A 25,400-nucleotide genomic window follows, 5' to 3' on the forward strand; every position below is an offset into this window, starting at 1 on the left:
TAGCGGACGGTACACTGGTGCATGTCTCAATCTCCTCCTGACAGGGCATCTAGGATAGAGAGGGCAGAATGTACAAAGTTATGAGCACTCCACACATGTTAGCCATTTGACGTCACTTGATCATGCATGTCGCATGTATCAGCCTAATCATCATGGCGCAACGTAGGCCTACTCTACATTCTGGTCAAGAAATGTGTAGGGTACACTTATTTAGCTGCAGCAAGCCATATGTGCATAAAATGGCAACCGCCTGTTCTGCAACACAGGACAGATGGAAGTGACCTAAGTCCGTCGGCGTATGTCATCATGGCGGTAGGCGGTCACAACCGTGTTCAACTTTTCATTGGTTAACATTGCTGCCTATGTGTGACTGGGGCCAATGGCGATCAGCGCCAGCGGTGACGGTCCTATACGTGGTGGCCGTGACCGCTATTTCCTGTAGTTTTTCTCACTTGACTCCTAACAATCTTGCAAGGAAGACCTCCACCACGTGAGCTGCTGTGTACTGTCTCTGGGAGCCATCATGCCATGTCCTGCAGGTGATAGGGCACCTGCATTCACCCAGGAAGAGCTGGGGAAGCTGGTGGAAGGGGTCCTACCCCTGTATGAACACCTATATGGTTTACCAGAGGAGCAGGTGAGCCCAATGCCATAGTCATGTGTGATAGGGGAGTGTGTGAGGGTGAATGGCGTAAGTGTACTGGTCAGGGAGTACATGCATGCAGGGGGCATGGAGTTAAGGGGTGTGAAGCGTGAGAATGGGTATGTGTGGGCATTTGCTGAGTCTGATGTTTATAGTGCCAGTCTACATGACTTTCTCCTTCTGTCTGCCTCACCCTCGCAGGTAAACACCCATCAGAAGAAGGGGATATGGCGTGCCATTGCCAAGCAAGTGCGGACCATGGGAGTCCATAGTTGATGGCGGTACATCCATTGTTGCAAGCAGTGGGAGGACCTGAGACTCTGGTCCCAGAAGACTGCGGAGGCCCAGCTGGGGATGTTCTCCCAATGAGGGATGGGTGCCTGTCGGACCTTGACCCCCTCCTAAAGGCCTGCATTTTGGCAGTGACCTACCCTGAGGTGGATGTGTGTTTGAGGGCAGCACAGCAGTTACAAGGGGATAAGTATAGACTGGATCCCGGAACTTGGCCCATCTGAAATGGGATTGGGTGCCTCCCTGGTGGCGAAGTTACATTGTTGTCCATGCTATATGTTTATCTACGTTAGGTAATGTGTAATAGGCATCCTGGCACGGTATCTTTAGTAGATGTGTTTACACTCTTTACTATAAGTGGATATACATCTCACATTTCCGTTCCTTTCCATGTCTGTAATTTTGAGATGCACTGATGATCTATGCACATGTCTGATTCCATCCTGGCCATACAATGGATGTGGCTGTTGGGATCACCCTAAGCTTTGTGTATGATCAGCTCCATACATCTGCATTAGTGGCTCTCAGGTTTTAGTCCACTGCCATCTATGTAGCCTACCTGTATATGCTACTGTGTGACTCTCCTTTTAACCCTAGGACTATGTACATCATGTACTGTATCTGGTATTGACAGATTGTGGGGCTGGCATTACAGTTCCACCACAGAAATGGTCCTCATGGGAAGGGGTATTGGCCAGATAGGTAGCCAAACTGGGATACTAAAACATGTTGAATTAATGAGGCCTGATTGCACAGAGCATGCATTCCTAGTAGATATACCTCAGGAGATGTGGCCTTTGAACTTATGGGATGGTGCCAGAGGTGGTACGTGCCCTGGGAGATTCTTTATCTGTCACCATGGTGTGTACATGGCATGTATTACAAAGCCCTAGCAAATCCTATGCTGCAATGCTGAATAACTGTCTACATCATGTCATCATGGATATTTTGGTACACATCTGATGGCCTGTGACTATTACAGCTTGACTTGGCCAATAGGTTATGGCAGGATAGGAGTGGTTTGAGTATTACACCACACTTGGCGTGTTGATGTGATTTAATATTTGGATTCTGTCTCCTCAGGCTGCCTTATGTGGTAGTGGTATGTGTAATTAGTGTACAGCCAGTAGTGTTTGTCGGAGATGTGTGTTATCTGGGCTCTGTGATAGGTCTTGCCATATGTGGAATGGCGTGTGTGAGGCTGGAGGTGTAATGGGGCGTTGTCACACTGATGTACCTGCATGTGTGGTGGCATTGGAAGTGACACATGATGTGATGTGTGTTCCTGCAGAACAACCACTGCAGCACTGCACTCAATGGATGTGTTTGGATGTGTTTTATGTGGCAAAAGGCCCATTGTAGATGCAGGTAGCAGTATGCTGAGTATTGATATATGTGTTGTGTGTCAGCTGCACTGGCTCACTGATAGGGTCGGACTGTTCACATGGCTATACCACAGATTCACATAGTACATATCAGATGTGAACTGTTTGGGTGTCTGACTTGTATTGGTTCAATCAGAGTTGTTCACCATTTTGGCATAACTGTACTGACAGGCAATTTGACAGGTAGGTGCAGTGTGGTTTGTGAGTGTAGTTGTCTACACTGTGATTGACATGTTACAGAGGACATGGACTAATCAGGTGTTGTCACTGTAGAGGCTTGAAGTGTTGTGTTCAGTTAGCTGCACACCCACCGGGTAAAATGGGTATGGAGAACTAAGATGTGGATTAAATCATACCATTAATGCTGTAGCCAGGGCATGCTGTGCCAGCTGAAAGGACCTTTGGCTGGCATCAGGGGGATGACTCTAATAGTGTTGTCCTACTTAGGTATTGCTCTAGGTGTGAGAGTTGGCCTACAGGTGTGGGTATTAGTGACATGTGATGACATGATGTAGGTGATGTGTATTGGCAAATGCCATTGTCTGGCTATGATATTTATTGTCACAGATTTACATGTTTTGCTGTGTCTGTGGGAGGTATATGTTGACCCTTTTACCCTCTATCTTTCTCTCTCCCCCTTCCCTCTCTCTCTTTGTGTGCATCCGCATTGTCTGGTGAAGGAGAAAGGGCACAGGCGAGTGGGGAAGCAGCAACCCACGGGATCCAGGAAGCTTCCACCAGCAAAAGCAAGAGACCCAGTGGGGCGAGGGCAGGGGAGTGACACAGGGGAGACCAGATCTACCACCTCTTCTTTGGAATCCTCCTCTGGTGGACACTCCTGGCGATGGTGGATCCACCTGGGACCACGCCAGCACCATCTTTGTCCGCCACCCCCTTACTACCACCACCCTCACAATTGCTCCCCACCCAGTTGCCCGTGCCTGCTCACCCTGGAGGGTGGGCATCTCCTTCGCCGCAGGCACCACTGCCCTTGCCCCAGTCATCCCAGCTGCCCTCAGTGAGGAGGCTATTGACCTCCTGAGGTTCATCTCTGTGGGTCAGTCCACCATTGTGAACGCCATCCAGGGACTGGCAGCTCAAGTCCAACAGAGCAATACTTTCCTAGAGGGCATTCACAGTGCCATGGCTGGCCTACAGAGATCCTTTCAGGCTCTTGCCTCCACTCTGATGGCAACCAGTCTCCCATCGCCCCTCCGGCCACCTCTTCTCAATCCCAAATCCCTCTTCCCACGACCATACAAAGCACACGTACACAAGTATGCACCCACCAAAACAGACAAGGATAGCTCAGATAAACACAAGCACCACAGGGCTCACCACCGCCATGCAGACAAGCAACATCCACCTGCAGACACACCAACATCCATTCCACTAACTCCCCCAATAACCCTCATTCACAGACACTACACCAGATACACCTGCAGCCACAATACCATCATTCATGGATCCAGCCACCAGTCCCACAGTCAGCACAATAGCAGACCTACAGACATCCACCCCAGTCACCACATTCGCACCCATCACAATCACCAACACCACAACATGCAGCATATGCACCATACCTGCAGACACCACCCCAACAGTCACCCATCCACTTCAGCATCTCCCAGCACCTCCTTCCCCCTCCTCCCAAGACACCTAAACACCTGCAGTCACCCACCCAACAGACACCCAGCACCCATAAGCATTTTACACACGCACTTGCACCCAAAACATCCACCAAGACACATCTCACAACCACTCCTTCTCCTGCCACTCCCAAACCCTTTTGCCATGACCACCCCGTGTGTCTAAGAAACATTTTCTCTCTGGGTTTTCTCTGTTCTCTCCCCTTCTCCCACTCTGTTAACCCCCCAAGCGCTCTGTGTCCCTCCCTCCAGGTCCTACCCTGCCTCCCGGTAGTGCCCATGCCCCTTCCCCTGCCAAGAAGTCTGCCCCTCCCATGGTCAAACAGCGATCCCCCTCCCAAGGCCAAGCCCAAGTCCAAAGACCCCCCTACCAAGCCCAAAGAGCCCCCTACCAAATCCACTCCAATCATTGAGGTGCCTGCCTGCCCCCTTGATGCCCCTACCCTGTGGAGGTCATATTGCAGTCAGGAATCAAGTAGGGGCATAGTGAAGTGCCATTTGTGCCTTTCGCAAAATGTACAATTGAATGGCCAATGGCCTTATGACTAAATAGTTATTTATTTATCTAATGTTTCACCTTCAGAATACATCTGTCCCAACCTGGTGTTGTATTCGATGGAAACATACTTGTCCTGCCTTTCTTTCTTCATAGCTGTTTAGAGTTTGTGGAATTTGGATTGTGTGTATGACATGTGTGTGTGTGTGTTGGTTGTGCTAGCTGTTGTGACTGGCTTGCATGTGTGTGTGGCCCTGCCATTGGTCCTTTGTCATTGCTGTGTATTGTGTGTTGGTTAAGTTTGTGTTTGGTACATGCATGTGTGTTGCTAAACTGTGTGTTGTTTGTGTTGCCATGTGTTATGGTGGTGTTATGTGCCCTTGCGTGGTTGTTGTGTGTGTATCCGTGTGTGTGGTGATGGGTATGTCGTATGCGTTGTGTGTTGTGTGGGCATGGTGTGACATATGGGACATAGTATGGCAGTGTGATAGTGTTGATTGGTTGTGTGATGCTATGTGTTGTTGTTAGTATGTGTTGTCATATGTTGACATGCAGTGAATTGCTTGCCAAAGCGTTTGTGTGGTTGCAGTTGTGATGTCGTTGTGTGCCTCGGTGGGGTTGTGTCTGATTGTGTTTGACAGTGCTGGTGATGTGTGTGTGCGGCCTGATGTGTGTATGGCACATGTGTGTTGGCCGTGGTGTGTGTAGTTTGGGTTTGCGTGTGTGTAGTATGCGTGTGTGCAAGTATGTGTGTGTGTGTGTTCATATGGGTGTGTGGCCGTCTCAAGCCGTCCCGGCTGTGTATGTTGTGTATGCATGTGTACTAATGCCTTCCCCTCCTGTGTGTGCCAGGTGGGTGTACTTACGGTTGTTGTTTTCTTTGCCATCACTGGTTCTGGAGTCGTTGTGCAAGCAGGAGCACTGAGAGGACTTCGAGCTCAGATTTCATGGCGGCTCCGAATGTGTATAGCTTCCTGAAGGTGAGTGTTTCCTTTTGAAGAGTTGGTTTCCGCCAGGGTTTTGGCTGAAACCTTGACGGTGTGCAGCCTCATAATGTGTCTGGCGCAAACATGGTTCCTGTCGGTCTGAGGGTGCCTACTGCCGTCCCCGGCTTTGGCGGTACTGGCGGTAGTTTGGCTGTGTTGTGTTGGGAACACCGCAGTGGTCATAATTTGGCAGTCTTTACCACCGGGCCGTCTGCAGTACGACCGCCGCCTCCAACATGGCAGTCCTGTGACCGCCAAACACGTAATGACTCCCATAGTCTTTTCACATTTCTGCTCAGCTGGCTGTAACTCCCGCTTGGCTGATTTCAATTCCTCCCAAAACTACCTGGCAAGTCATGGCATTTAACCCCTAAGGATATGCGTAAAGGGGCATAAGTATTGCTGGCCTTGACTAGCCAGAGGGTCATATCCTTTTCAATTGAGTGAGCATCTTGATTCAAGCATGGAGGCTGCAGGGGAGTTGCAGAAATTTCCCATATCTACACAGGACGAATTACATGAGGATTTTATCAGCCATGGTCTTCTCGGTTGGTCAGATGTAGATTAGTTGACACATTTGGTCTACCGTGAGGCCCTTATTGCGAGTAGGAATTAACAAATATTGTTCTAAAACAAAATTCTAAAGTAGGATAATTTAGATAATCTGTAAAGTTGCACGACTTCTGAGGTGGTCTCATCATTGGCCCAGTAATTAAAATCACTTAAAATCAGTATTTTAGCGTGATCTATTAAATAGGGGAGATTATTTCATAAAACTCTTGTGGGAAGGACAACATGTAATCAGGGGGCTAAGAATTGAGGAAACAAATTAGGGGCAGAAGTGGAAACTCCATTTTAATAATTAAAATGCCTGTGTCTGCAATACAGTGGCTAGGTAATTTGGAACAAACTGTTTTTTTTCTTTATTTGAGATGCTTCTCCACCTTTTCCAACCTGCCTTTTAGTGTGGAGCTTGTAGTATTCTTTGGGAGTGCCGCAAATATATCAGGAATGGCTCATCTGTGAGCCAGGTTTCTGACACAAACAAGATGTCAGGATTGTCTGAATCTAACGAGTAGAATATTTCTGTGTTATGTTTAACTGGAGATCAGGTGTTATGGTAAATATTAGATAATGTGCTGAGTTGAGGGGAATGTCCAAGGGTGTTTGTCACATAATTGTGTGCATCAGTAGAATAAAGTAGTGCTGTAGTTCCTGGGGGAATCACCCAAAATAAAATCAGTTTTTAAGAATCCCAAAGTTTTTAAATTAGTGAGAGACTGGGTTTCCCAGGGGCAACTCAATGGCTGAAAACTGCTGAGTTTCTCCGAAGAGTAAATGTATTTTGCTGCACAATGGATGGCCCCTGGTCCTAGCTGGGTGTGGAGGGGTGCAGATCGGCTTGCCTTTGGTTCCCCGCTGTGCGAGTCTCCTGTGCATCCGCACTGCGGCCTTGTATAAATAGGCTCTGACAACAGTCGGCAACTAGAGCGCGACCCAGGGAAATATGGTGGCACTAGCAGGACAAGCCCAAAAGGAATAAATGGCTGCTTGAGTTCTGATCAAAGATTAGTGAACTCGTAGCAGAAAACCCCCTGTGCAGTCTGCTAACCACTACAAAGTTCCTCAGATTCAGACAACAAAATGGATTATATTAAGCAACAAGTAACATTTCTTTTATGAAAACATAAGACACATAAAGCATACAATATGGGTTGTAAAAAATGGGAATTTGAAAAAATAAATAGCCGTTACTGATGCCAAATTACTAAAAGTGCAATAACATATTTTCACCTGCAACTGTAACCTCTATGAGTGCGCCGCCGCACTTCTGCAAAGTTTAAATAGGCCCGGGCAACAGCCACGACATTTGTGGGTGTTGTCAGCTCGTTTGGATCCTGGGCTGTAGATTTAGCATAAATGAATGTACACATTTATGCAGTATATAGATTCTGCTAGATGTGATGAACACTTTGCATTATTTGCCTTGCTATACCATGCCTTTATCCTTAACACTAAGGCATGATCCAGAGGAGGTGGGTGAACAAAGTACCTCCTAAACAAGGTTAGATTGTGGGGGCTATTTACAAGAGTATTACGCAGTGCAGTGCAGCAAGCCATCTTTCTGCGTGACAGGGAAAGTGCAGTGCGGCAAGTCATCCTTCTGCGTGACAGGGAAAGTGCAGGGATGTATCATATTTAAGGTAATAAACCTCATTCCTGCCTTTACCCCTGCACTAGTGCATTTTTGGCTGCCTTTCATCAATGCATGCAGGATTTTCTTTTGAGCAAACAACAATCCCCTGAGGCATATCCCTCATCTACATGTCCTGCAGAATGAAGCATTCATAGAAAGAGGTAGTAAAGAGGTGAAATAAAGATATTTCTCCTCGTTATGCCTCCTCTGAGAAAACGTATCTTTGTTGTGCATTCCCAGCTCTACCAGTTCTGGTAAATTTGGAAATGGGTCAAAATCCATGAGTCTTGAATGGGAACACCCATGCAACGCCCATGGAATGCCTTCCCAGGGCAGAGTAAGGGGGTGCAGCAATTTGTGCTGCGTTGCTTTACTCCATATTTATGGAGCTACTCAGGGCCAAGCAAAGTGGCCTTACGTCGCTTCATAAATCGCATTTAAGGTTTACATCGCTCTTGCACCGCGTTGCATGTTGCAAGTGCAACACAAACTGGCTCATAAATATGCCCCTCACTATCTAGTCATACGTGCAAAGACTACCCAATTCTGTATACTGTAAATGGTGGACAACCACAACTGGCTCTGTCACGTATCAGAGGTGTCTCTGCCTTAAATGGAAACAGAGGAAATGCCTGATCTAAAGGGGCTGGTCCATGACCATGTCTGCTGGAGTCAACAGTGGAAAGAATTTCAGATTTTTACATTAAGGTAAATATAGTGTCCCGGTGATTAGTGGCAAAAGCTGCAAGTTTTGAAGTGAATTGGTGTGTTGTCCCCCAGTAGTTTATTTCTTTGGTCCAAAATGTGATATTTTCAATGAGTTTGTGTAGCAAGCTGATTACACATTGTGGCCTACTTGCATCTACAAACACTTTGAAGCGGTAGGGGGCTAGATGTACAAAGCATTTTTCTGGTAGCAAACGATCCGATTCACAGAATCAGGCTGTTTGCGAATGGAGAAATGCTTTCTTAAAAGTACAAAACGGAAAATGTGATTCAGTAACTTATTACCAAATCACATTTGCAATTCGGTATTTGGAAGGAGAGTGTTTAGGCCGTCCCTTCCAAATACCGAATCGGTATGGTATGTATTACTGTTTTGCTACCGAATTCAGGTCTCATAAAAGTAATAATTTACCAACAATTTGCTTGGTGGTAACCCATTTGAAAAAGGGAAGGAGTCCGCAGTGAACCCTTTCTCCTTTGAGAATGTAAACAATAATATTTGTTAAGAGCAGGCTGTGGTCACTGCCGGCCTGGAATCTGAACCTTCGGCAGAATCGTGCCACCCTACTGGCCTCCCCAGGATGCCTGAGAACACCATAGGCCCGTTTGTGGGAGCGGGGATGGGCCGCGGGCTGTCACCAGGTTGAGGCTGGCCTCTTTCTCCTACTTGCGCCTGCTGAAGTCACTCTGGACCTTGGCCTTGAGTTAGTCATCCCCCCTGGCTGGGGTCACTTACTGTAGACGGAAGTGGCCCCATAACACCACACCCTCCGCTATGCTCTACACAAAATGTGGAGGCCTCCAGATCCTTTATGTGGCCTGGATACTGTGGTGACTCTTACAGCCAGTGCCATGTTTGCCTCGGTTACCGTCCTATTACCCTGTGCTTGATTGTGCTTCCCGGCCTAGCTCCTCATGTATAACATGCTTCTTTATCTCATGTGCTATGGTGATTGCCAGGAACACATACACTACTCTGCTGCTCTGCACATCAGAGAGGCATTATTTAAGTCACTCTCTTCAGTGATTGTCACATTTATCAACTAGCCCTGGGATTCATGGGGCACCCTTATATACCTACCTGAACCTCAAGAGGTCTCTACCTCCCTGTGACATTTGGAACACCATAGACCTACACGCCCCCCCATCATTGCTTCTGCTACAATCAGCAGCACCATGCCTTTGGCCACATTATGGGGTGTGGAGACCCTAAACAAAAACAGCTGTCCCTGTCCCCTCACCACTGGGGTCACAAGGCACTGCTTCGCCTTGAGCAACTTCTCCACACCATATTCTCCTTATCAAATGACACGGTTCCTGCCATTTCCTTATGGTTTTACTTTGGCACATGAAGGAACGTTGCGAACATCGCAAACTATTCTAATTTTTTTCATCTGCAGTCACTGATCTACTACAGCCCCACAACATAATTGGGCATGTCCCACTCTGAGCGTTGCAGCATCCCCGAGGTTAACACTGACTTGCTTACTTGTTTATGTTTTCCTTTGGTTCCTGGGATCCACCAGGGGACTTGCTTTCTGGTGTGGGTAGGGGGATTAAGGTAAGTTATGTTTGTTGTCTCAGGGGGAGCGACCCTTGACCCAAGGGTAGGTCACTCCCCCTGCCGCTGCAGCTCCTCCAGCCCAGGTTCCTGAGACCTCCTAGCAAGCCCAGCTACCTCGCAGTAAGTACCCCCCCACCACCCAGCCCCTCGCCCTGCCCCGCGCTACTCACCCTCTCTCCTGCTTCTTTTCTTCTTCTCTGTTCTTCGTCTGCGCTCTTCTTCTGTAGTCTTCTTCTGTACTCTTCTTTCCCTCCTGCTCCCCATCTTCTCTCTTCATCTGTGTGCTTCTCTCTCTCTCCTTTGCACCGCGACCTGCGTGTGCCTCTTCTTCTCTGACCCTCTTCTTGGCTCCTTCCTCTGCCGCTCGTCGCCCCCCTTCTTCTTCACCTTCATCTGTATTCTTCTGTCTTCCGCGCCCCTCTTCTTCACCTTCCTCTGTATTTTTCTGTCTTCTTCGGCTCCTCTTCTTCTTTACCTTCTTCTGTGGTCTCCTGTCTTCTGTTCTTCGGCTCCTCTTCTTCTGTACCTTCTTCTGTGGTCTTCTGTCTTCGGCTCCTCTTCTTCTGTACCTTCTTCTGTGGTCTTCTGTCTTCTGTTCTTCGGCTCCTCTTCTTCTGTACCTTCTTCTGTGGTCTTCTGTCTTCTGTTCTTCTGCTCCTCTTCTTCTGTGGTCTTCTGTCTTGTGTTCTTCGGCTCCTCCTCGGCTCCTCTTCCTCTGTTACCTGCTCCCTGGTTCTTCCCGCGCCTGTCCTCCTGCTCCTGTCTCGTCTCTCTCCCTCACTCGCCACCCCCTCTGTAACCACCCCTATCTTCCTATCCTTTCACTCTACCTCTCACCCTCACCCACCTCTACAACCCCCCCTCCCCTATCTTCCCAACCTTCCTCCTATCTCTCTCCCTAAACTCCTAAACTTCCTAAAACTCACCCCCCCACCACCCTTAACCCCCCTCCCCCATCTCTTCTCCCCTCTACCTGTCCCCCCCTCCCTCCGCTTTCCCGCCGCCACCTTCCACTCGCCCCCGCCCCCCAGCTCCCATTCGTCGCCCCACTCCCGTCCCCCGCCCCCAGCTGACCCCTCCCTCTTATGGCGGCCGCAGCGCGACAGTGGTAGCGACCCTTGACCCAAGGGTAGGTCGCTCCCCCTGCCGCTGCAGCTCCTCCAGCCCAGGTTCCTGAGACCTCCTAGCAAGCCCAGCTACCTCGCAGTAAGTACCCCCCCCACCACCCAGCCCCTTGCCCTGCCCCGTGCTACTCACCCTCCCTCCTGCTTCTTTTCTTCTTCTCTGTTCTTCCTCTGCGCTCTTCTTCTGTAGTCTTCTTCTGTACTCTTCTTTTCCTCCTGCTCCCCGTCTTCTCTCTTCATCTGTGTGCTTCTCTCTCTCTCCTTTGCACCGTGACCTGCGTGTGCCTCTTCTACTCTGTCCCTCTTCTTGGCTCCTTCCTCTGCCGCTCGTCGCCCCCCTTCTTCTTCACCTTCATCTGTATTCTTCTGTCTTCTGCGCTCCTCTTCTTCACCTTCCTCTGTATTTTTCTGTCTTCTTCGGCTCCTCTTCTTCTTTACCTTCTTCTGTGGTCTTCTGTCTTCTGTTCTTCGGCTCCTCTTCTTCTGTACCTTCTTCTGTGGTCTTCTGTCTTCTGTTCTTCGGCTCCTCTTCTTCTGTACCTTCTTCTGTGGTCTTCTGTCTTCTGTTCTTCGGCTCCTCTTCTTCTGCACCTTCTTCTGTGGTCTTCTGTCTTCTGTTCTTCGGCTCCTCTTCTTCTGTACCTTCTTCTGTGGTCTTCTGTCTTCTGTTCTTTGGCTCCTCTTCTTCTGTTCCTTCTTCTGTGGTCTTCTGTCTTCTGTTCTTCGGCTCCTCTTCTTCTGTGGTCTTCTGTCTTCTGTTCTTCGGCTCCTCTTCTTCTGTACCTTCTTCTGTGGTCTTCTGTCTTCTGTTCTTCGGCTCCTCTTCTTCTGTACCTTCTTCTGTGGTCTTCTGTCTTCTGTTCTTCGGCTCCTCTTCTTCTGTGGTCTTCTGTCTTCTGTTCTTCGGCTCCTCTTCTTCTGTACCTTCTTCTGTGGTCTTCTGTCTTCTGTTCTTTGGCTCCTCTTCTTCTGTGGTCTTCTGTCTTCTATTCTTCGGCTCCTCCTTGTATCCTCTTCCTCTGTTACCTGCTCCCTGGTTCTTCCCGCGCCTGTCCTCCTGCTCCTGTCTCGTCTCTCTCCCTCACTCGCCACCCCCTCTGTAACCACCCCTATCTTCCTATCCTTTCACTCTACCTCTCACCCTCACCCACCTCTACAACCCCCCCTCCCCTATCTTCCCAACCTTCCTCCTATCTCTCTCCCTAAACTCCTAAACTTCCTAAAACTCACCCCCCACCACCCTTAATCCCCCCTCCCCATCTCTTCTCCCCTCTACCTGTCCCCCCTCCTTCCGCTTTCCCGCCGCCACCTTCCGCTCACCCCCGCCCCCCAGCTCCCATTCATCGGCCCACTCCCGTCCCCCGGCCCCAGCTGACCCCTCCCCCCGTCCTCCCTCTTATGGCGGCCGCTGCGCAATGGCGCAGCGGGCGCACTAAAGGCAAGCCCGTCTGCGCCCGTCCGTGCCTGGCCGGCGCCCAGCGCCACGACCCCTGGTCCTCAGCACTTCCAAACCCCGCTGCTCCGCTACGACCCCACCACCCTCCACACCCTCAACCCAGAGCGCTACAGCACCTGCTTCCAAGCTAACCCGAAACGTACCTTTTGCATGTCACACCTGCAAACGTATCTTCCACCACGAAACTACCACGACCACCAGCCCACGCGCCATCAACCACCTCAAATGCATCCTGGTCAACAGTCGATCCGTCCACAAGCACGCCGTTGAACTCTGGGACCTCCTGGACTCCACAGCACCGGACGTCGCCTTCATCACGGAGACCTGGATGAACGCCTCTTCGGCCCCAGACATCGCCATAGCCATCCCCGAAGGCTACAAGATTTCCAGGAAAGACCGCACCAACCAAGTAGGAGGAGGAATCGCCATCATCTTCAAAGACTCCATCAGCGTCACCACCTCCACCGAAGACACCCCCCTCGCCGCAGAACACCTGCACTTCCAGATCCGCACCGACCCCAGGACCACCCTCAGAGGATCACTCATCTACCGCCCCCCCCGGACCGCGCGCCCTTTTCAGCGACTCCATCACCGACTTCATCTCCCCACACGCCCTCGCCTCGCCAGACTACATCCTCCTCGGCGACCTCAAATTCCATCTAGAACAGAACAACGACCCCAACACCACCGCCCTGCTCGACAACCTCGCCAACCTCGGCCTCAAGCAACTGGTGAACACCCCCACCCACATCGCCGGACACACGCTTGACCCCATCATCTCCGCCAGCAAACACGTTTCCTTCAGCCACGCCTCCGCTCTACACTGGACCGACCACAGCTGTGTCCACTTCACCTTCCGACGCGAGACCCGCCACATCCTCACTCAACCCATCCCTCGTCGACAGTGGAACAAAATCCCTGAAGAACAGCTCTTCTCCACGCTCATCGACAACCAACCTACCTTCACCACCGACCCCAACGACGCAGCCCTCAGCCTCACAAAATGGATCACCAACTGCGCAGACAACCTTGCTCCCCTCAGACGCCCTCCAAGACAGGCCAACACCAAAAAACCTCTCTGGTTCTCTGACACCCTTAAAGAATCAAAGAAAACCTGTCGCGCCCTCGAGAAAGCCTGGCGTAAGGACCACACCGCTGACAACATGACCGCCCTCAAGAACGCTACCCGCGAACACCACCACCTGATCCGCGCAGCCAAAAGGAATTTCTTCACTGATAGACTGGACAAAAACAGCCACAACAGCAGAGAACTCTTCAGCATCGTAAAAGAGTTCTCCAACCCCAACGCCAACGCCATCACGCCGTCACAAGACCTGTGCAACTCCCTCACCACCTTCTTCCATTGCAAGATCACCGACCTCCACGACAGCTTCGGACACCAGACCCAGCCGATCAACACTGAAACCACACCCACAGCCATCACCCTCAACGCCTGGACCCACATCAACACAGAAGAGACCAAAACCACCATGAACTCAATCCACTCCGGCGCCCCCTCGGACCCCTGCCCACACTTCATCTTCAATAAAGCCGACGACATCATCGCCCCGCACCTCCAGACCATCATCAACTCCTCTTTTTCTTCTGCTACCTTCCCCGAAAGCTGGAAACACGCCAAAGTCAACACCCTACTAAAGAAACCTACGGCTGACCCAAGCGACCTGAAGAACTTCCGCCCCATCTCGCTCCTCCCCTTCCCTGCCAAAGTAATAGAGAAGACCGTCAACAAACAGCTTACCAACTTCCTTGAAGACAACAACCTTCTCGACCCCTCACAATCCGGATTCCGAGCCAACCACAGCACTGAAACCGTCCTCATCTCAGTCACAGATGACATCAGAACCCTGATGGACAACGGTGAAACAGTCGCCCTCATCCTCCTCGACCTCTCGGCTGCCTTCGACACTGTCTGTCACCGCACCCTAATAACCCGCCTCCGCTCCACTGGAATCCAAGGCCAGGCCCTGGACTGGATCGCCTCCTTCCTCTCCAACCGCTCTCAAAGAGTCTACCTCCCACCTTTTCGCTCAGACCCCACCGAGATCATCTGCGGCGTCCCTCAAGGCTCCTCGCTCAGCCCGACACTCTTTAATGTCTACATGAGCCCCCTCGCCGACATCGTACACAAGCACAGCATCATCATCACCTCCTACGCCGACGACACTCAACTTATACTCTCCCTCACCAAGGACCCCGCCAGCGCAAAGACCAACTTGCAAGATGGTATGAAGGACGTCGCAGATTGGTTGAGGCTCAGCCGTCTGAAACTGAACTCAGACAAAACGGAAGTCCTCATCCTCAGCAACACCCCGACTGCATGGGACGACTCCTGGTGGCCCACGGCCCTTGGCACTGCACCGAACCCCTCAGACCACGCCCGCAATCTCGGCTTCATCTTGGACCCTCTTCTCACCATGACCAAACAAGTCAACGCTGTGTCCTCCTCCTGCTTCCTCACCCTCCGCATGCTCCGCAAGATCTTCTGCTGGATCCCCGCCGACACCAGAAAAAACGTGACCCACGCCCTCGTCACTAGCCGCCTGGATTACGGCAACACCCTTTATGCTGGGACCACCGCAAAACTCCAGAAACGTCTGCAACGTATTCAAAACGCCTCCGCCCGCCTCATCCTCGACATACCCCGCAACAGCCACATCTCCGCCCACCTGAGACACCTGCATTGGCTCCCAGTCAGCAAAAGGATCACCTTCCGACTTCTCACCCATGCACACAAAGCCCTCCACAACAAGGGACCGGACCGGAATACCTCAACCGACGCCTCAGCTTCTACGCCCCACCCGTCTCCTCCGTTCCACCAGCCTCGCTCTTGCCGCCGTCCCTCGTATCCGCCGCGCCACAGCGGGTGGGAAGTCTTTTTCCTACCTGGCGGCCAAGACTTGGAACACCCTCCCCACCAGCCTCAGGACCACCCAGGACCACTCCGTATTCTGGAGACTCCTCAAGACCTGGCTCTTCGAGTAGCAGTAACCCCCTTTCCCCTAGCGCCTTGAGACCCGCCCGGGTGAGTAGTGCGCTTTATAAATGTTAATGATTTGATTTGATTTGTCTTTGTTAAGGAAGCTACCAGGGGCCAGATGTAAGTATGTTTGGATTTGCGAGTCGCAAATTGCGAGTCGCAAACCCATATGCAGGATGGTGTCCCAGACACCATCTGCGAATCGCAAGGGGGTCGCAAAGACCCACCTCATTATTATTAATGTGGTGGGTCACAATTTGCGACCCCCTTGCGATTCGCAGCACTCACAGGGATGGTGGCCTGCAGGAAAACGAGTTGCAATACATTCGAAAAAATGAAACGTTTTTGTTTCATTTTTTCAGAGCAGGCAGTGGTCCATAGGACCACTGCCTGCTCTGAAAAAATTGTTTTTTGGGCCATTCACAAAGGGGAAGGGGTCCCATGGGGACCCCAACCCTTTTGCGAAAGGGTTAGCACCCATTTGATATGGGTGCTAACTGCGAATTGCTTTGCGACCGCATTTTGGTCACAAAGCAATTCTACATTGCGATGCGAATCGTAAATAGGAAGGGGAACACCCCTTCCTATTTACGAGTCGCATTCCCATTTTGCGAGTCAGTTACCAGGTTACCGACTCGCAAAATGGGAATGAGCATCGCAATGCGCGTTTTGCATGGCACAAACAGCGAAATTTGCTGTTTGCAGCATGCAAAACGCTTCCTACATCTGGCCCCATCTTCTTTGTTTCATGACATCTCCTGGCTTACACTCTTACCTACCTGTTGCACATTCATCTTTATCAATAAGATGTCACGTGATGATGGTGTTCACTTCTTTTCCTTATTGTGCATGACGTGGAACATCAGGGGCCTAAATAACCCTAGGAAGGGGAAAGAAGTCTTATCTTACCAATATAGCTATGGTATTAAATTGGCATTCCTGCAAGAGACTCATTTATCACCCCTCAATGACTGAACATATGCTATGTCAAGGGGCTCCAAACGCTATTTTGCACATTACAGTTTATACTCCTGTGGTGTGTGCCTACTACTTCATGAGAGCATCCCCTTTGAGTGTTGCGACCTCTTTTCCAACCCCGAGGGGAGCTATCTGCTGGTACATGGGGAATTAGCTGGCATAAACCTATTACTCACCAATGTACCTGCACCCAATGTTGATTCCTCTGAATTCTTCTATGACCTCTTTAATTATATGGACCGCTTTCAAGCTGATCATACACAATTATATTATATATACTTACATCTCACCTACACAATCCCACACACACTAACTAAGCTTGATCCCTCTCGATCACTCTGCTGCCATAAATGCCTACCTGGGCATGTCGACTTTGCTCATTTATCTGGGACTGCACACCAGCTCAAGCTTACTGGGAAAATATCCATACTGCTCTGTCACGAATGACAGAACAACACCCATATTTATACTTTTTTAGCACCGCATTTGTGTCATTTTTCGACGCAAAAGCGGCGCAAACTTGTAAAATACAATTGTATTTTGTAAGTTTGCGCTGTTTGTCCATCGAAACGCGGCGCAAATGCGGCGCTAAAAAAGTATAAATATGGGCCCAAACATTTACCCCTGGCCCAGTGCTGGCCCTCCTTGGGTATGTCAAGCCTCTAACTCTGGGCATTCAGCATTTTACTGCACTTGCACTACTACTGGCTAAACATCAACACTCCCTACCGTTGCAGGTGGCTGTGTGATATGTCCTACTGTGACACCTCTAGCGAAATCTACGCCTCTCTCCAAACCCTGTCTTCCGGTCCCAAGGACATATGGCAGCCGCCTATGCTGAATCACAACCCCTGAATTCCCCAGCTGAGGATATTGAAGGAAATGCTCTTTCATCTCCATGCTGCCACCATACCTTATTAGCCTTTCTCCTTCTGTGATATTTTGCCTCTCTTGTCTCACTTCTCTCTCTATCTGGCTCCTTGTTTCACTGAATCACAAACATTTGTTTAGGAAATGCCATAGATTGTCATCAATATCTTTAAAGTTTGTAGCCTCTATATTCTTGCTTGTTTTCTTAGTTTTCTGCTAAATACCCTACAAAATAAAGTTTCAATAGCAAAAGTCACAAACTTGGTGGTCTGGTGACTTCAGCAGGCCACCATCACTGTGATGGCTGTGATTCCTAATGGGTCACAAAGTGAGACCTACCTCAATTAATACTCATGAGGGAGGTTGATTTGCAATTCACAAGGAATTCCTAAATGAAACACAATGAGTTTCGTACATTAGAAATACTGATTTCCTAGTTGCGATTCAGAGAGAATTGCAATTAGAAAATCGGTATTTCTAATGTTTGTACATCTGGCCCAAAATGTCTTATGAATCTCGTGTGCCCTGTTTCAGAAAGTGTGTAAAGAACAGGGGGGGGGGGGCAGAATAATTAAACTGTCCTGCAATGCAAAGCAGCAAGACAACTTGCTGCACTGTGTGACATGGAGGAAGCAGTAATGCACCATATCTACTATATATGATGCATTCCTGCTTTCTCTCTGAACTGAGTGCTGCCTATAGTCAATGCAGGTACCCTTGTTCCAGGGTGCAAGGGTGCCTGCATTACAGGTAGGATGTTTTTTGTGTAGGAAAGGACAACTTCCTGCACAAAAACACTCCTTTGAGGCACGTTCTCTTTCTACCTGTGCTGCAAAGTGCAGCACATGTCAAAATAGGAAATAACAAGAAAGAATACATACATTTCTGCTGGTTATGCCTCTGTGAGGAAGGTGTACCATTTTGACACAATCCCAGGTCTACTAAGCAAATCTATGGGTGAATGCATGGAAACACTCATGTTCCACCTATGGAACATGTTAGACCTGACAGTCTTAGGGTGGTCTTCCCCCAACGTTTTGCCTACTTTTTCTACTTTTCTGACCTCGTTTTTGCTGGTTTTAGGATTTTCTGCACTTTACCACTGCCAACCAGTGCTCAAGTGCTTGTGCTATCTCCCCTAAACATGGTGACATTGGCTTGGCCCCAATTAGCATATTTAATTTACTTGTAAGTCCCTAGCAAGGTGCATCACATGTGCCAATGGACTGTAAATTAAGTGACACTTGTGGGCATGCAGCAATGCTTGTACCATCTACTTGAGCAGTCCTTCAACCATGTCTCAGGCCTGCCATTGCACAATTTATGTGTGCAGTTTCACACTGCCATGTCAACCTGGCAAAATCCTCCTTTTGACAGGCCCAAGCCTTGCCTTTTTATATGTATACATCACCAAATAAGGTATCCCTGGACAACCCAGAGGGCAGGGTGCAATGTATTTAAAAGGCAGGCAATAACTTTTAAGTTTTACAGGTCCTGGTACTGAAAAACTCCCAAAGACATTTTCCACTACAGCAAGGTTATGTGGAGATTTTAATGCCAAACATGGGGTATTGTACAAGGATCTGGGTTTCATAGGTTCAGCAGCAGAAGCTGGTCCACTGGAAATTAGAGGGAGAGAACTGAGGAAACATGTAGTTTCATATGATCTCGTAGATGCCATCAATCTTTTTCAGGATAAAAGGCTAAGCAAACCCACCTACGGGAGAGGAGGTCAGGCATCTGTTATTCATTATACTTTCATCCCTAGAAACATTTTACAGTGTTGTTGTAATAGTTTCATTTTTGAGACCTAATGGTGGGATCGCAATGTGCTGTCTTTGGAAGGGGTTCTCCCTCTTTGCCGGGAAATGCCTCCAGTATGTATTAAAACTAATTGGCACTCAAGAAATGGGGTCAGATTGGTTTGGTTTTTGAAAGACCTTTGTTCCACCCTCAGCGACCTTCTCAAAGCCACCTGTGTTTATGGGCTGTCTAACAGAGGACGGGGGAAGTCTTATACACTTAATACCTGCTTTTATGCTCCTGCATTAATTGCCATTTCTTGAGATCCGATTGCCCTGCCCTTGGTTGTCCACAATGGTTTGATGCAAATTGCTCAGCATCCAATCGCCGTCTGAAGAAGGTTTTGTCTGCGCAACCTGGAACTAGCTGCTACCAAAAATAATAGTAAAGTTTTCTGGGAATAGGTGTCATCAGAGGGATGCTGCTTTCAATCAACACCTAGGGCCATATGTACGAACACATTTTCCCATAGACACAGAATGGGCAAACCGCTTGCTACATCTTGCCCCTAGTGTGTAACATATCTGTTTCGGGGTGTTTTAAGCATTTTACCTCCATTTACCTGCTGTCTCAGGATAAGCAGTGTAATGATATGCTATTTGTGCTCCTGGCCAACTCTCCCCCTCTCCAGATCCCACTTCAGGAAGTGGAAGAAGCCAAAAGGCAGAGCTCAAGTGGTAAAGGGATCCCTTTGGATTTGCTTAAGTGCAATATTACTGTTTGAGGTCCCCAGCTCACTAATCTGTTTAATAATTCTCTGTGTAGCAGGGTTCTGAAATCCTGGGCTCTTTCTGTAATCGTGCCAATTTTCAAAAAGGGAGACCGAGGGTCCCCCAAATGTTACAGGCCGATATCATCAATAGTACAGTGATGATTCTGCAAAAGGTAATTTTTAAGCGCCTGCAGAGCTGGGCCAGTGACAATAACATGTTGTCCCCATGTCAGTACGGCTTTGGCCCTGGGATTGGCACAGTGAAGCACTGCCTGAACCTGCATTTGATTGTTGGTAAATATACTATCACCAAGGACTGTCTGCCGTACCTGGTTTCATGGATTTATCCTTTACATTTGAGTGCATGAACAGGGCCAAACTATGGTTGATTGTCATCAATCTAGAGGTGGCACTTCCCCTTGTGAACTTTTTGCATTCACTGCATGAGAATCCAGGGACCAGGGTCCAACATGGCCGAGTCAGAGAAACCTCTGATGTTTTCCATTTAGCCAATGGGGTGCACCAGCCGTGCATTCTCACACCCCTGCTCTTTCTCATTTATATTAACCAACTTAGCTCCCACTTGTCTTCCTCTGGCAGGGATGTTCCAAAAATTGACAGTCTGTGTGTCCCGGCATGGTTTTAAACCGGCAACACCGTTTGAATAGCTAGGACACATGGTGCCTTATGTACTTTGTTGGAGTCCTTTGTTTTATTTATGAGTAGCTTATACTTGTTAACCAACTGTGGGAAGTCACGCATAATGGCCTACGTACCAATCAAGACAAATCTGTATTCCCTAAAGTAGGAAGATCATTCCCTGAGTAGAATTAGAAATATCTAGGCATTACTTTTGATTCCTCTAATTCTTGGCATCTGAAACATGGCAGGGCATCCAATTCCTCATTCAATCTTGTCCAGAGGGAAGGTAGTGGCCTCATCTCCCCCCTATATTAAGTACTATAACCCGCTGTGTGTCCCTGCAGCCATATACGTAGCAGGCATATGGGGGTACCACAATGTTTCCCCATCCAGGTAGAAGAAAATAGGATCTGTAGGCGGTTACTGAATCTGCTGCCAACCTCCCCTCATTTTATGCCACACTCTGAGTTTAACTTGGCCTACGCTTCTGATAAAATTAAGGTGGCCCCGCTCCTGCTTTGGGAGAGCGTGTGCTCTAATCCTAAAGCATATTTTAACAGCAAGGTAAGTTTAAATTGTCTCAGTATGAATAAAGAACTTTCAGACCTCTGATAGCCCAATTGCACTCACAGGACTTATGAGTGGAACTACATAACTTCAGTGCAGCCACCAGAAGTCCTGTGTGCTTCCAAGATCTTCTCCAGCACAGCTTGCTTCTGGGCACAGCTGAAAGTTCAATAACTGGAGACTCTAGGGCCCCTGTACCGGGCTTAGAAGGGGTCAGCGCCCCTTATGATTTTGCAGCATATAGGAATTATTGGTGCCCGCTCATTTGTTCGGTCCCTAGTTCACCCCAAAAAAGGAAAGAGAATACAACATCGGGTAACTTTGTTGACAAATTGTTTTTAGTAGAGGAAAGTTCATGAATCCGTAAAGAAAATAAAAGAAACTCTTGTGATAGGAGAAATGCCACGATTTTTGTAAACTTAATGTAATAACTTTTCACAATATCTGAGCCTTTCGTTCACAGCTTCTCATTCGCTATGGCGGCACCAGCTGGGAATGGCATGTATGTGGTGACCCACTATATCCCCACTGCTAACATCTGTCCTGCTCAGCAGGTGGCGAGTCCTTGTCAGCAGCCCAACTTTCTAAAGAGGTTCATTGAAGGAGAACCAAAGACACTTGGAGTAAGTACTGTGGCTCTTCAAATATGATTACCTTCATCTACAATGGCCAGTTCTAAAATATTTCTTATCACATTCTGCTCTTGAGTGGTCACTCCAACGTTTTAAAGGAGCTCAAGCGTACTGAAACGTCTGCCTCTAAAAGGTACATTTTATAGCACAAACTTACCTATTCCAGTCCTTCTTCATAGACTATTATTACAAAGGACCTAATTACCACTGTTACAATACATTCTGGTACATACGTAACTCCTATTAATGCACATACTACAATTATGAGTGTTGCCATTTAAAGTGCATTTCTTGAAGAATATTGTAGGTCAAATCTGCTAATATTTATTGGGCAGAAATGTCAGGTAGATCCCAGGACAAGTGGATTTTGGTGCAGCGAGCACGGGAATCGTCATTATTTTAATTGATTTTAAGATGAATGTGACAAGAACGAAAGCAAAGGAAAGTTTGAAAATAAACACAATAGACACAAAAGAAAAGGAAAACCTTAAAGTTGTTCAACAGTGAAAATCAAGGAGCAGCACAAGTCAACAGATATAGGGAGCATAAAATGGACACCTTCTTAAAGTGTTGTCAGTAAGAACAGAATAAAGAGCGTTTGTGAAGAAGAGATATAATAAAAGCAAAGTACTTTGTGTGGTGAACCAATAAAGAATGTGTTGTCGCTAGCATTAATAGTCAAGATAGTTACCAATTGCAAATAGGTTTGAAGTTTAGATTCAGTAGTGCCTGGGCTAATAAGAGGTCATTGAGCTAGTAGATGCTGGTATAGATCAGTATATGTTGAACTGAATCCTTGTTTCCGGCTTGTAACTTATTCATTTCATACATTTTTTGCTGTAGGCTATTCAAATCATGGTTGGTATCCTGCATATTTGCCTGGGAGCCTTTGTCTGCGTCATTCCAGGAACTCTGGGTTCAACCATCATTTTAAGCGGAGTGCCATTTTGGGCATCTGCCTCTGTAAGTGTGTATTTTTTAAAGAAAGATGTTTAATTTTGGGCACCGTAAAATAACTTTTATACATTATTTTGCAGCATTGTCTGTGGGAAATACCCTGTGTCATGGGTGAGGGGCATGTCATGTGGATGTGTCCACCCTGAAGTCAGAATTGATAACGTTGGTAAATTTACTCAACTCTCCTAGGGATAAATATGGGCAACTTGGGGACCACACCAAATTCCAATGGTTAAGGATTGTGTTAGTTGTTTGATGTTGGAAAGTGGGTTACTGGTACACTTAGCAATAGGCCACAGTCCCCCACTAGGTCCAGTCAAGGTCTCAATAAATTAATCCTTGGTCAACCCTTGGTAGCTTGGCCCACAAGCAGTTAGGCTTAACTTAGGCGAGAGGTGTGTAAAGCATTTAATATCAACAAAACAGTAAATAAGTAAAACACAACACAAAATAAAAATACAACACCAATTAAAACAAGAAAATTCCATTTTTAAAATGACAGCAAAATGATGAAAAATCCAATGTAGAGAACTGTAGATATACATTTTTAAAGTTTAAGTGCTAAAAAATGCTTTCTAGTGCCTAAAAGCTTCTGGTCACACTTGACCAGGGCAACGTGAAAAGTTGAGGCTGACCACAATGGAGCCCTGCTCGGATACACTGAGTGGGAGGCCTCAGTCAAAGTTTTACCTTCCCATTCAGAAGTCTTTCTGGAGCTTTTCTCCCTCAATGTCGCACGGTCCTCTCTAGCAAGCTTATTTCGATACAACATCATCAGATTGCCTTTCTGCAAGCCCCAGCCAAATCCTGGAAGTCTGGAGTTTCGGAGCTTTCAGCAGGACAAACCTGAAAATCAGGCCGCGTCGCAGTTGAAGGCGGCCGCCTCGATTCATGATGTTGAGTCGGTACCCTTATGGAGCTTTTTTTTCAAGGCCACTCCAAACTTCTCCAAACTTCTGGATCTTCATCCAGAAGTCCTTCATGGGTCCTTGAAGTGTCCACAAACTTGATCGAAGGTTTCAGAAGCTCTGAGTTACTGCAGGGAAGTTGGGATTACAGTCCCCAGAATGCACCTGGTCAGAATCCTGAAATGGCCACTAGATGCTGGTCAGATGGGCTCTTCTTGCAGGACTTCATGCAGGGAACTGTGGTTAGCTCCTTTGTACCGGTAGCTTACAGGCAGTCCACTCCTGGAGCTGCAGAAACAAGGCAAAGTCCTTTTCCTGGTAAAGCCCAGAGTGTCAGCTGGTGCAGTCCTTCATGTGCAGACCTAGGGTTCAACAGGACAGTCCTTCTCCAGTATCTCTTCCAGCAGAGAGCTGAATTGTTAGGCAGCTCCTCCACATTTATCCTTGCTCCTGGGATGGGAAGCGGGCCACCCCTGACCAATGAGATGCACAGTGTCTCCCTCTGACGTGATCACTTCCTTTGAAGTGTGGCAAAAGCCAATCTCAGAAAGCAACATTCTTTAAAAATCCAACATGGAGAACATCTCTCCTTGAAGGTTACATCTGGCTGAGCCGAAACACTGGTGTGGCTAAATTTCCCACCTCTCCTAATCTAATTATTGGGGCTCTTATCTGGCCTGGGAAGCAGAGAATGGGAGGGGGCCAATTTTCTGTCCCACTTGCTATCCCTTCTTTGAAAACCAGTTGACCACTCTCCCCCATCCTGCTCTGCCATCTGCTACCACAGTTCTACGCCCACCAAATGCCCAGGCCACTTCAAGAAGTTATAAAACTCTTTCTCTGTACTAGTTATAATAAATCCAAACTTGACAAGTTGTTGGATTTATTCTAACTTCTAATTTGATACCAAACTTGACAGATTTAGCGCTTTTTTTTTTAGTGGAAATGAGACTTTATTATTTTTAAAGAAAGCCTCCCAATCTTAGCCTTTGGATCTAATGCACTACAATGGGGAAAAACAAATGTTGCTGTTTTTCCTTCACCAAGGCTTATAAACATCTTTCATAAAGTCCATGTTTATATTTACACTCCACCCAACCCTTGGGACATCTAGAGCAGACCTTAGAGGTGACTAATATGTACAAATAAGGTAGTTTAGGACTTTAGAAGTACCTTTAATTCCAAAGTCGAATTTGAGATTAACGTTAATTTACATGCAGCCAGCAAGGTAGGCCGGTCTTTAAAATGCCACTGACACCACAGCAGGGCACCTATGGGTGCACTAACTATACTGGCGTCCCTAAACCTACATTCCCTACCATATACAATGGACTTAATAGGTAGGTTGTCAGAACCAGTTATAATTAGGCCTGAATTGCATATACCATTTTAAAATTAGCACTGGGGCTGGTCAGCAGTGCCCAAGGCACAGTCAGAGTCAATAACCACCAGTATCAGGCAAAAGGTTTGATCAGGGCCAAAAGGATGACTTTCTCACATTTCATTGCTCTGATTCCTTAGGAACCAGAATTAAGTTCACTAAGGAGGCAAGCCCACCTCAGGGGCTTCACCATTTCTCCATGTTGGCTATGTTTTTGCACACACGAGGTGACAGGATCGCGAGTGAGGATGAAGATCATTCGTGAATGGAAAAATGATAGTAAATAATTCTGGGATGCATTTCATTTTGGATAGTGGCCCAAATCCCACTTGTAACGACAACGCATATGGAATGCCAGACACTTGGCCTCATTATCAGTTTGGCGGGCGGCAAATGCAGCACGCCAAACTCCAGCTTTCGGGCGACTGCCAGTGC

At 47.9% G+C, this 25,400-nt stretch overlaps 1 protein-coding gene across 1 annotated transcript in view; it reads left to right on the forward strand.

Moving 5' to 3' along the window:
* LOC138287420 (membrane-spanning 4-domains subfamily A member 15-like) overlaps positions 1–25,400 on the forward strand; it is a 182,062-nt gene that overhangs the window by 47,902 nt on the left and 108,760 nt on the right. Inside the window, exons 2-3 of the mRNA XM_069227836.1 lie at positions 21,551–21,710; positions 22,563–22,682. Of these exons, the coding sequence (XP_069083937.1) occupies positions 21,564–21,710; positions 22,563–22,682 (267 nt within the window). The 5' untranslated portion in view covers positions 21,551–21,563. The remainder of the gene's footprint in view (positions 1–21,550; positions 21,711–22,562; positions 22,683–25,400) is intronic.

The sequence above is a fragment of the Pleurodeles waltl genome, chromosome 4_1, assembly GCF_031143425.1.
Source record: "Pleurodeles waltl isolate 20211129_DDA chromosome 4_1, aPleWal1.hap1.20221129, whole genome shotgun sequence".
Classification (NCBI taxonomy): domain Eukaryota; kingdom Metazoa; phylum Chordata; class Amphibia; order Caudata; family Salamandridae; genus Pleurodeles; species Pleurodeles waltl.